Below are 13,314 nucleotides of genomic sequence, written 5' to 3'. Positions count from 1 at the left end.
CTCTAGTGCTGTTATTGGAAAACTACCATTGGCATAATGGCCATGAGACTTCTTTCGTGGCGCCTTTTTAAAATAAGATGTCTTGTGTCAATCAGATTACAAATCTGTGTTACAAATACAATACAATACCTACAGATTGTCAGATGTCAATGTCAAGTTTAAAAGATTGTTCTCGATAAACTTTAGGCTACATATTTTAATAAAACAGCAATTCCTAAAAAAAATGTCCTGATTGTAATAAATAAAATGGAACTGAATTATTAACAGTAAATGGTTTCTATTGTCGCTATTTGTATACATTTTTAATCAGGACATCGCAATAGGTTATAGAAAGACTTGTTATTATTTAAATTTGAAAATCATCTTGCCCTCGCTTCGTAACAAAATGTTTTGTTGGGGTAATGCTACTCATCACGAATTGTGCATTGAAGGTTCGGATAATCTTGACCTGGTAAGACTGATATTAAAATATAATTTTACAAACAGCTATATAAAAATAATATTATGTATTGGCATACTCACTTTAAAAAAATTATATTTTTTACTTAAAATAGGTCATTAGACCAACATTTTCTAAATGGAAGGAAAGTAGTCATATCCAATTTGTAGCTGCAGGAGAATTTCATACTTTGTATTTAACCAATGTTGGTCATTTGTATTCCTGTGGTAATAATGATGTTGGACAATTAGGACGACAAGCTAAAGAGGAAGACGGGAAATATCCAGGTTGTTGTATATTGTTTGTTTTATCATTTATTTTTTTATTTAAAAATATTGTGTGCAAATTTTTACAGTTTAACAGTTATTAGCATACAAATCTCTATTCCTTATAATATGATATTGTAAAGTGGTGAACGTTTGAACCTCACTCTAATTTTAATATATACACATTTCAGCGCTTGTTGAGACATTTAAAGGATGTAGTTTGTCAGCTATAGCATGTGGCATGCATCATTCTATGGCCATAGATGAATGGGGCCAGCCATTCAGTTGGGGTTCTGATAGTATGGGCCAGTTGGGTAGTAATCTTGGTGGCCACGCTCAGGATAAACCAAAAATTATTAAATTTCTGGCCACAAAAAATGTGATTCAAATTGCCTGTGGATTCTACCATTCAGTAGCATTGACTAATAGTGAGTATATGAAATGCACATTTATAAGACATAATGTTATCATAATATTTATTTTAAGTTACAGAATATTATAAATGCTAATTATGCATTAGTATATCTTAAAAGTTTGCTTTTGTAATTTAGAATTTGCTTAACAACTAAAAACTATGTGTGTCTGTAATAGTTAAAGTTGTGTGAAGGCTCACTTATATTTATCATACACACAATTGAATGCTGATTTATGCCTACATTTTTACTTCATAAATAAATAAAATCACAAATTATGAAATATTGACCTGTTTACAGCAGGGCTTTAAACACTTGTAGAGATTCTTATTCAACATTGATGGTTGGTGTTACATAAAATTAAAACACTTGTTCTTTAAACTTATCTAGATTTTGTGCTAAAAATAATAAGATTTGCTGAAACTGACAAAACATTTAATTGACAAATAAATACATATATTTATATACAGTTAGATGCATAATGTGTAGTATTCAATATTCATTTAATCAAAATATATCGGCCAAATTGAGAAACTCCTCCTTTTTTAAGTTGGTTAAATATACTATTTTTTTTAATGGATAATTAATGTTGAATCTATTTTAGATGGTGAACTATATGCTTGGGGAGCAAACAGTTTTGGTCAGTGCGGATTGGGCACAATGTCAAGTAAGACAACCACACCGCAACAGATAGCATCATTAGTTGGAGTTCCGATCGCTCTGGTGGCTTGCGGTAGTAATCACACATTTGTGTTATCAAAGTAGGTATATAAAAATATATCAATTACATACAAACTTTTTTCTATATTATTTTGTTGTTTTGTTCAAATTTGATCTTAGATAAAATAATTTTTATCATGGGATTAGGTCAAATGAGGCATTTATTTTACTTGAAGCATAAGGGATAACTTATTTGCAATTGAAGTATTAAATGATGTAATATATTTTTCAGGTCAGGTGCTGTGTTTGGATTTGGTAAAAACAGTCATGGTCAACTGGGACTACAAGATAGAGACAATAGATGTTATCCCACACATTTGAAAGTTTTGAGAAATGTCAAGGTATTTAGTGTTATTGTTGACTAATATTGTTGGAAGCTATTTAAAATATCGTTTTTATCTCTATATTTTTCATTCAATGTTCCGTTCCTCCAAATCTAAAACAACAAATAAATTTAATATCAAAAATTTAACTTGAAATATGCAACATTTAATGTTGTTTTTCTAGTTTTAGCAATAATTACTTCATTATTAATTCCATTACACAAAAAATTATATTATCATATAATTACAGAGTACTTTTTAACATGGCAAATCTTTTAGGTTTGTTATATTTCATGCGGGGAAGATTTTACTGCCTTCCTTACTCTTGATGGCGGTGTCTTTACATGTGGGTCCGGTGAATATGGACAAACAGGACATGGTGCAGTGAAAGATGAACTGGTACCTAGGAAGGTATGTCAACAATGTTATTATATACATACAATGTACATACTTATACTTTTAAATATAAGGTTAAAATTATGGTTTATACTCATTTTTTTAATTATTTGTGAATATGTTCAACTTTGTATGTATGGCCTTTATCTATGGGTTTGTATTCCAAAAAATTGTGTTTGTGCTCTTCCATTTAATTCATTGTTGGTTGTTGTTATAAAAATCAATTCTATTATGTTGTGATAGCTGATGATAGCATCCATCTTTGCAATGTATGATAATTTTCCAGACATCTCCTTTGTACCTTGAGTGTGTCGTTTTTGAAGATCCTTTTTACTTAAACAATCATTCTTCTTCTTCTTTCTTTCCTTCTTGTCTTTTAATATTATATTAAAAAAAGAGCGCGTGTGCCGAGCACACGTGTTAGAAATGAAATTTCTTTGGCAAGATTCAAAGATACCAAAATCGTTGCCTTACTCCATGACGTGACGGTATTGCTATGACGCGCTGGAAATTTTACTCTCATCATCTAAAAAAAAAATATTTATGAACATCCACTACATTACATTACAAGACACGCCCGAATGGACAGCGACAGCAATACAAATATAATACAAAATGAATGGAGACAGATTTATTTAAAATCTCTTTAAATGTGTATAAAGCAAATGTTTTTAGATTCTTAAGTAGGTAATTTTATGAAATTTGTATTCTATTTCGCATTAAACTAAACATATAATGCTTTAGGGTAATGACTGTTAATTACTTGTTATTAACCCATTGAACCCCCGGCCCGATCGGTCCACGACACAATAGATTTTCTATCGTGTCTGTGATTCCGGGGGCTGAGTTATTACATAAATAAATGGAACATGCGATTCGATATTGTAATTCGACAGATAGTAGAGCTGATGGGCAGCACGGTGACGCAGATAGCGTGCGGGCGCCGGCACCTGCTGTGCCGCGTGGGCGAGCGCGTGCTGGCGTGCGGGTACGGCGCGCGGGGCCAGCTCGGCTGCCCGCACATGGCGTTCGCGCTCGTGCCAACCCCAGTACCGTTCACGCCTAATGATGAGTCGCCGGTGAGTTTACTTTTTTAACCCATTGAGCCCCAAGCGGCCCGATCGGTCCCAGACACAATAGATTCCGGGGCCTGAGTTACTACTAAGATCTTTTGATGATTAGAGATGTCGAAGAATGATTGTAGGTAGCTGTTTGGTAATAATGGGATATTCTCATTGTTATGTATGGTAACTTATATGATATTATTTAAATGGCATTTTATTAAGATAGGGATTTTTTGTTGTAAGGTTGCCACTTTAAAATAGCACCTTCTATTAATTACAATCTAGCCTACAAGACGTTTTTTTTTTTATGTTTACCTAAATTTCTAAATAACATAAGTATATTTTTGAAGTAACCCATATTTTAGTAATGTTTTTTTTTAATCTTTAACCTCAACAAGAATGCTAGTTCAAGTTGTATGGTGTTCTTGGTTTGATAACAAAATACGTACTTGCTTATTATCATGTTAAAAAGTATTCAATAATTCATTCATATGTAAATAATTCTTAGTACATGATAGTATCATATTGAAATAAGTTATGTAACTGTACCCTACCAAAAACCAATCTTTTAACGTTTGGTTAACTAAAGTACTCTATTAACATTTTGCTATCCCATGCAGACTGATAATGCTGAGCAGACTAAGGTGAATAATATTGTTTTCATGGTTATTGTAAGTTTGCAAGTGTGAAGTAGATGGCTATTTTTTTAGTAATTATGTACATGTATTTATTTTATGTTTTTGTTTTTAGAAGACCTTGATTTCCACAGTATGTATCATACACTATGTTGCTTATTACACTTTATTTTTGCACCTACATTAATATGGCATTGTGAAAGAATGTTCAGAAGATGATGTGTTCTGTATAATCCGTGAAATTATTTAGTTAATAGAACTAAATTGAATTATACTTCATAGCCAAAGAAGAAATCCAAGCTGGAGAGTACGACTGCATTCGGTAAACAGGGCGCAGGAACCTCCAAACTTAATGTTGAGTTCCTTTTTTTAAAATATTCGTCGTTTTTATTTTTCATTTTCAACGATACGCGTAAACGCTTGAATAAATTTAAAAATATTTTTTCCATTCATGATTATTATTTAAATTGTATGTAAATATATATCGCTTTTGCTTCTGCGCAGTATTTATTTTAGAAATACCCTCAAGGTAGAATAATATGTACTTATAGTAGATCCGACAAATATTTTAAAATGCATGTAATTGAAGGTTCGATTGACTTAAACTTCACATAGCATAAAAATAATAATGAGTAGTAATCATTGATATTGCACATACATCTAAGAAGTTAGTTGTAGAAAGATATATAATTTTTAAATTCGATTTAATATTATTTTCAGTTCTCAGCAGATATGCTGAGCGGGCCTATAAAGGTGTTTGCTGGTGGTGACCACAGTTTCTTAGTGCTTTGCAGTGATAAATCGAGTCCCACAGACGCTAGGATACCGGATAGTAGGCGACAAATTATGACGCTAAACATACCTAAAATAGCCGCTTGTGAGGTCTTCAAAGACGATGATGTTGTAAATCAAGTAAGATTTTTTAAATATAATATGTTCGTTCAATTAATGGTATTGTGTAGTATTTTTAATACCTATAAAAGTATAAATGCTTTTTACGATGGGTTTAGAATCTGTGTTATTATCATTTGGATGTTCAGTTGGTCTCGACGTTTTAAGCAATGTTTTGCTTATAAAATTGTTAATTATTAATTGACGCAGATATTCTTTTACTAATTAACACTAATTTATCATTGAATATTTTGTATCTTGCCTAATGATCCAAACTTTAAGAGAATTTGTTATTTTATAATTCCAAAATAATTTCTATTTATTATAGGACCTTATGGCGTACTTGGAAACAGTGTTCGGGTCGTTAGCGTGTATCAACGGCTCATTCTTGTTACAAAACAGTGCGCACTTTGGTTGTAACACTAAAATGCCTGGCGTAGATCTCATGAAGGCACAAGAGGCTTTTCATATTATAAGTCGATTAGAAAATACTTCTATAAAAGAACTTGTGAGTATATTTTTCAATTATAATATTATAAATTGAAAAATAACTGTTGTCTAATAAATACTGATACTATCAGAACAAAGTAAAATAGCAAAATAGCTGTATAAATAACTTTTTCCAGATATTTAGTCATTTAACGGAAAATATAATTAAGAAAGTGAAAACATCCCCACCTGATGCAGAAGCACTGAGAGTGTTTCTCGTATTGCCTTTGTATCATGAAATGAGGAATCCGCGAAGACATCCTGAATTACAGGTGAGATTTTTACTTTAGTTAATTTACACGTGTGTAATAAAAAAATCCATTACCAAAGCATTGTTTTTTAAAACAATGCTTTGGTAATGGATTTTTACTTTTAAGTAATTGCAGTCGTAAACAATTGTTTCTAATGTGTAACTGAATTAATATTAAATGAATTATAATTATTAAAATGTTGCTTACACTTTTTAGATTTAAAACATTTTAATAGAGATTTCATCTATGGCAAATTATATGTCTAATATGCAGTTACATTTAATTAAAAAAAATCCTGCTATTCATGTTAGTAGAGATTTATTATTGTGATGTTAGTAATTTATTCCAATAAATAATAAGAACATAGGCATAACAATTTTCTAAAAGTGTCTCATAAAGCATATTAATTCAATATAATGAACCAGGGTCCGTTCGCGGAAGCATTCAACAAGTTACTGGTTCACCCGCAACGTATTGTGCACCTTTGGTGGGAGGCACAAACGGGCGAGTATTTTGAAATGTTGGTGGACATATTCAAAAGTGTCATCGTGTATGAGCTTATGCAGCCAGCGGTTAGGGCTAATAAGGTTAGTGTGTTATTTTTTATGTCAAGTAAATTGAATGTATGTTCGTCGTAAAATGTTACATCTAGAACCAAAACGAGTTGAGTGAACAAATAGACAGCTTGATGCGTGCGTCGCACGATAAAGTTTTAAATTTTTTTTCATCAAAACTTAGTTTTATTATCTCTCCTAAGTAAATGTAATCTTCTAAGTTTCTTAAATTATGATTTTTTTTTCAGAAAATATATTTCACACATAGCATCGTTCAAATATTAAATACTCTCTCTACACTAAATAAGATAAACTTCACAAATCCCAAGAAACCGAAAATACCAGCTGAATGTTTCTATGTAGAAGATCTCTGTTCATATGTGGATATAGCGACGGATTATATTAACTGGCTCTCTGACCAAGATGTAAGTTTATTTTAAGAGCCAGCGCGCACGAGCAACTTTGTCTCCGCAACTATTTTATCTCTCCCATCAATTTGTATGGGGAGTTGCGTCGCTACGTGCGCGCACTTTCATACTAGCTTTGTGCGGAGACAAAGTTGCTCGTGCGCGCTGGCTCTAAGTTCTTTTTATTATATTTGTATCTGACTGTAGTTTGATACAAGAATGCTACCCAATTAATTTAAATTAAGCATTTTTCTGATTTAAAATTATATTTGTTTTTGTACAAAATTTGGGTTCAATGGGCAGTATTAAAACTAAACGATGGCAATTCTTTTAACTTTTCAGTTAATTCTATTCATACGAGTATTGAGCTACATTATATATTTTATGTCACTAATCCTGCAATTTGTTTGAATGTTGTCGAATTTTCAATTGTTTTATCCTATATTCAATGCAATAATAATTTCCCTTTCAGTCCTTACAGCCACACCTCTGCAACTACGCGTTCCTCTTCGACGTGCAATGCAAATCCTTACTTCTAAAGATAGACCAGCAATTGCAAATGCAAATGGCGATCACAAGAGCGGCTACACAAATGTTCACACGGCTGTTCATGGACCCTACTTATCCGTACCAAAGAGATCAGTTCCTCAATCTGACGGTATCTAGGAACCATATTGTGCGCGATACGATGCTACAAATTAGCAATCATGATAGTTCACAGCTGAAGAAACCGCTTAGAGTAAGTTCTTTTTTATATTTACGTTTGATATTTTCTAATAGGATTCTACCTGCGTGTAATAAAATAGAATAAACATATTTGCTTTGCATCTATAATAGTATACATAGAGTTGAGTATCAAATAAATGTGTGTCACGCGGAACAATTATATCTACGCATCATTCTTGCTATTTTTTTAAATTCGATCATGTTCAAATTGGTGGTAATTTGTTTTTTGCTTTAATTATACATCTATCAAATTGTTACCGATTTTTTCTTATATAAAAAGCTCGAAAAAACTGTAGCATACCCATGTTTTAGGTAGAATTCGTGGGCGAGGAGGCGGAAGACGGTGGTGGTGTGAAGAAGGAGTTCTTTTTGTTATTGCTCAAGGAAATATTCGATCCTGTATACGGAATGTTCAAACAGTCGGAAGAAACTAATATGATTTGGTTCTCGAACAATCCGTTTGAGGATGATGTTATGTATTATTTAATTGGCGAGTACCTATTTGTTCAAATTTATAAAAAAAAATAATTAATTAAGTTAAAAACCAGTCTGTAGTTACAATTGAAGTTCCTAGTTTTAATACTGTGAATTTTTTAATGGCTTTCTTATTTAATTTCGAGTATTTCAACAATTTTATGTTGTGAACTCGATTGACACAACGCGATCTTTCACGAGTAGAACAAACCCACACGCTTCGCGTTATTTGGCGTGCGATTAATACGACACTATTAATAATTAACTTAATTATACATATTATGATATTGCTTTTGTCCTAATTAATTCAAAAGCTTGAACAAACAGTATTTAAATCCAATAATTTTATTGAACCGCAGCATGTCTATGCTAGTTAAAAAAATCTGTAAATACTCGCCAAAGATTTCTCTACGAATAAAAAGTTTGAGTTCGAATAAGTACTTAGCATGGATATTTAAGTAAATCAGTAATAAATAGTAATCATAAGACTGTTTTGTTTACAGGTGCAATATATGGCCTAGCTATATACAATTCGATAATAATATACGTGCCATTCCCTCTCGTGTTGTACAAAAAGTTGTTGGGAGAGTCTGTGATGTTGGACGATCTATCGGATTTGTATCCCACGTTAGCTAATAGCCTTAAGCATCTCTTAGACTATCCTGATGAGGATGTTGAAGACGTGAGTGTGTTGTTGATTTTATTCACGTTTTATAAGTCTCTTTACTGCTTATGTTTATTTATTTATCTCTCGTATTGAACGAATTATATGATATTTCATATGGAAATATACTTCGAATATTACCGTCGCGCAATGGTGCTAATTTCAATAATTTATGTTTTATGCAACGCCACTTGAATATTTTGCGACGAACTTAGTTCGTACGTAAGTTGTTTATAGTACTTCAATGTTTATTGTATCGTTGTTTTTATGTTACGATAACAATATTATAATAATGTTAATTATTGTAAACAATTAATTTAAACATGCAATAATAAAATATTAAAACATAGCTCTTAATTACAGGTATTCAGCTTATGCTTCGCAGTGAATACTGTAGTCTTTGATCAAATTCAAGTCCATCCACTCAAAGAGAATGGGGAAAATTTGCCCGTCACTCACGAGAACAAGGCGGAGTACGTCGATCTATATGTTGACTTTTTGCTCAATAAATCTGTAGACAATCAGTTCAAAGCATTTAATCAGGGTTTCCAGAAAGTGAGTATTTTATTCAGTAAATAGAATTTACCGAAGGATTATTTACTATTCCATGAATATTACGTTCAATGAAATCTTTATTATTGGTAAATTATTCTTGTAAAATTAAATGTTTATCTTTCAAACTCATGGTGTGAATTTTTTAACATCACTAAGAATTTATCTCGAAAAGCAAAATTAATATTATGTATAAATTATAAATAAAAGCAAAAAAATATAATTTATAGCAAAATCTTAATATATATAAATCTCGTGTCACAATGTTTGTCCTCAATGGACTCCTAAACCACTTAACCGATTATAATAAAATTCGCACACCATGTGCAGTTCGATCCAACTTGAGAGATAGGATAATTTAAATCTCAAATCGTTTTAGAGAAAGCGGGCGAAGCCGCGGGCGGTAAGCTAGTTATAATATAAAGCATTTGAATGCCATAAAACCAACCATGTCAAATTCATTAATATAATGTTCTTTTCTAGGTATGCGGCGGTAGGATAATAAAATTATTTAGATCCCACGAGCTAATGTCAGTGGTTATTGGTAATGAGGAATACGATTGGGACATATTTGAGAGTAACTGCGAGTATAAAAACGGTTATACGGAGACTGATCCGCAAGTTAGGTATGTGGGGAATATTTACATGTTTAGATCTCCCTTCTATACTACATAATATTAGATTATTTTACATGTTATTATTACTAAATAGTTATCAAGATAAGTTGACGCATTTATAAAGTTTTTCAAATACCTACTAAATTCAGTCGTGTTACATAATATTGTGCTGTGTGCTTTTCTATTGAATAGGGTAATCAAGTAACTGTGATTATATTTTCAACTAGAGGTCCGCCCCGGCTTCGCCCGTGGTACATATTTCGCAATAAAAGGTAGCCTATGTTCATTCTCAGGGTCTAAAGATTGTCTGTGCCAATTTCATCAAAATCGGTCCAGTAGTTTATGAGCCTATTCATTACAATCAAACAAACAAACAAAGTTTTCCTCTTTATAATATAAGTGTAGTTATGTTATTTTCTGTTATTTTAGTCGTTAAAACGTAGTTTATTTTGCAGATGGTTTTGGGAAGTCTTTCACGAGTTATCTATTGAAGATAAGAAAAAGTTCTTACTTTTCCTAACTGGAAGCGACCGCGTGCCCATACAAGGCATGAGAGATGTAAAAGTAAGTTGCTTAATTATTTATAGTAACCTTGTAGTTATTAGGCCATCAGAATTGTTTATTATTTGATCTGTTCCAAAAATTTTAGGGGATTCTCCTATTGAAATTTGGTACTGAAATAAATAAAAAAAAAGACGGGTTGCACTCCGGGAGTGCCGGCAGAAGTGAAAACTTGATTATTAACGTTCAGCATGTTTGATATTTTGGAATGGTATCCGTCTTACGCATGGAATATAATGGCTAAAAAAATTGTTTACTTAAATTATTATTCGTCATTACGTATCGCATTGATATGAATAGCTTTTGTTATTGAGGCTACTGTCTCACTAATAATATTTTCCTGTATTTAATTTTGGAGTGCTGTCTTCTGCAATGTTGTGATACTTTAATTTTTTTTATTACAAACTTTATAATGTAATTTTCTATCGCCTCTACATTTACCGTAAATAATGTATGGAATTTATTCGTACTACCCAAATACAATGTTTTCTATTCACGTCTGCAGGGTATCTGTACTGAAATAGTGGTGAAAATAGTTTTATGCAGACTAATTATATTTCATGTTTTTCTAATTAAGCTCTCCCTTTGAGCCCCGAGCGGCCCGATCGGTCCACGACACAATAGATTTTCTGTGTCTGTGGTTCCGGGGCCTAAGTTATTAACTAGCTATCCTAAGTCCCAAAATTTTGAGTAATGTATTTTGTCATATTATTATACTATTATATTGAAATATAAAGTTCACACTGATAATGATTAATTGCAGATAAGGATTCAACCAGTTGCCGACGACCGTTTCTTCCCCGTCGCTCACACATGCTTCAACCTCCTGGACCTCCCTCGCTATAAGACAAAAGAACGCCTTAAATACTATCTCCTCCAAGCTATTCAACAAACACAAGGATTTTCACTCGTCTAACTAAATTATATATATACGTCACACAAATTATTATGTGTTTATTATGATGTTGTTACTTGCATGTGATATGTTGGTATGGAAATCATCTGAGGTTGCAAAAGCCTAACTCAGTTCGTTGTTTTTAAATTTCATTTTATTCAGTTATGAATACACATTGTTTCGGTGTAGATCTCTACAGCATTAGAAATGACACAAACGCATATTTTGGTGTTATCAGAAAATGCTTCATTGAGACACAAACACTATTTGGCATTTTTGAAGTTAAATTTAGAATGACTTGCTTATTTTTATTGCATTTTAACGATAAATATTGCGTCCTATAAATGATATTAACAATTATGCATAGTAGAGACAATTGTACAATAGAATTTTAATGAACCACGTGCCAAAATTGATATACAATTTTGCACAGGTGTTTTGCTCCAATCTAGATTGTTCTATGTATTAAATACATAATAATATATGTATAATATAAAACTCTAATAAATACTCGTGTTCAAAAAGATTAATGCTACATCTAATTATTGCTTTCGTATGTCATTAATAATTCAGATAAAGAACGAATATTTTATTGTGTCACTTCACAATTCAGTCATTGTCATTCTATAATGGACCGGAACAGGTGCTATTCATACTGCAAATAAATTTATTACGTCGCATCTTTAAATAACAATCAATGTTACTACCTTCTTGGGAGTTTTTCACGATGTGACCGTTATATGAAAATTATGCTTAGGAAATATTTTGTTAAAAAAACTTATATTCTTTAATAGGTAACAAGTATCTGGGCGTTTTGAACACCATGCCTTTGCTAGAATGCCAACATTAAATAGACACGGTTGATAAATCGTTTAATAAATAAAGAGCCTGTTAAATTTTTATTTTTTACTAATAATATGATAACTTGGATCGTTAATTCAATATTAAGTATGGAAACGTAAATTGATTTTCTTGTTAACAATTATTATTTTACAATTATTGATAATTAAGAATCGTTTGATCAATTGACGAGTATATAAAAAAAAACGAAAGAAACAAAAAGTTGCATTACAATTTGAGGTCTAATGTACATGTTATAACATATTGTTAACATTCAAATTTGCACCTTATGTTCTAAGAAATAATTAACAATTTATTTGAACAGACTGATCATACTACTAAAAATAGCTTTAAAATGCTTTTTAAAGTGAAATATTTATCCATTTTTTCAGTAAGGTTATAGTTTAACACCCGTGACCTCAATTAAATATACAATGTGTTCGACATTTTCGCCTTCACGTAATATTCGATTTTAAACATCCCACAGTTTATGACAAGTTTGTTGTGTTGTATCATTCATATTGTTATTCTGTATTTTTGGGAAAGTTATGTAGTTATGTTACCGGGTTCGCACTGATTTAACATTTACGGAAAATCATTTTTAGCGTTTGACTTTGAACATGCAATATTGTACTATCAAATACCGGATCAATAGTAGGTTTGTGTCAAAGCAATATTATATCAATACTTTTACTGCAAACGAAGAAATCATAATACTTTCTTATATTCATCGTTTCGTTTCTACGTTGTTATTAGTGCGAACCTAGAATAAGCATAACAATTATTTTATAATATCATCAAAATATTAAGTTTAAAAATTTTGACAAATAATGTACAGATATAAATTACTTATTGCTGGTAATTGCTGTGATATATTTTAATAAACCGAGACAATATATCTCACTTTGGGAAACTCTTTATTTTATTATTTATTACTTTGTACATAATGTACATAAGTGGCGACTGTTTTTAGCTTGGCTAGTTCGCTTTAGTACTTTCGAAGCATTTATATGTGCACCTCAGTATAGCTGTTGTTATGGTGTGGTTTGAACACAGTGTATCATAATATATTATTTTTATAATTATAAACGTATTTTTATTACTTTATATATCAGGTATTTATTTATTTTTTATACA

General features: G+C 31.4%; 1 protein-coding gene across 6 annotated transcripts; it reads left to right on the top strand.

Moving 5' to 3' along the window:
- Window positions 1-151: 151 nt before the first annotated feature.
- On the top strand, window positions 152-13,093 carry LOC123693098 (probable E3 ubiquitin-protein ligase HERC4). Of its 6 annotated transcripts, none has more exons than XM_045638053.1 (21): window positions 152-451; window positions 555-726; window positions 897-1,133; window positions 1,723-1,879; window positions 2,071-2,179; window positions 2,441-2,572; window positions 3,454-3,636; window positions 4,242-4,265; window positions 4,539-4,610; window positions 4,977-5,168; window positions 5,476-5,655; window positions 5,774-5,908; window positions 6,313-6,474; window positions 6,690-6,866; window positions 7,321-7,587; window positions 7,887-8,064; window positions 8,552-8,730; window positions 9,076-9,267; window positions 9,748-9,890; window positions 10,337-10,445; window positions 11,206-13,093. In XM_045638053.1, the coding sequence occupies exons 1-21, from the start codon at window positions 386-388 to the stop codon at window positions 11,356-11,358; spliced, it is 3,219 nt and encodes a 1,072-aa protein (XP_045494009.1). In that variant the 5' UTR covers window positions 152-385; the 3' UTR covers window positions 11,359-13,093. The 6 variants fall into 6 exon arrangements, with proteins under 6 accessions (XP_045494009.1, XP_045494008.1, XP_045494013.1 ...); XM_045638052.1 differs by having other exon boundaries at window positions 555-729; XM_045638057.1 differs by lacking the exon at window positions 4,242-4,265.
- Window positions 13,094-13,314: the final 221 nt, after the last annotated feature.

Source organism: Colias croceus, chromosome 7 (genome assembly GCF_905220415.1).
Source record: "Colias croceus chromosome 7, ilColCroc2.1".
NCBI classification, from domain to species: Eukaryota; Metazoa; Arthropoda; class Insecta; order Lepidoptera; family Pieridae; genus Colias; species Colias croceus.
The sequence above is the reverse complement of the archived record's forward strand: the minus strand, read 5'-3'. Positions and strand labels throughout refer to the sequence as shown.

Bases quoted from the DNA above. Each gene is read 5' to 3' on its own strand.
- LOC123693098 (XM_045638052.1), top strand. From the start codon at position 386: ATGTTTTGTTGGGGTAATGCTACTCATCACGAATTGTGCATTGAAGGT. The intron at 6,867-7,320 runs GTAAGTTTATTT...TTTCCCTTTCAG, and splicing joins ACTGGCTCTCTGACCAAGAT to TCCTTACAGCCACACCTCTG. The intron at 9,891-10,336 runs GTATGTGGGGAA...TTTATTTTGCAG, and splicing joins GAGACTGATCCGCAAGTTAG to ATGGTTTTGGGAAGTCTTTC.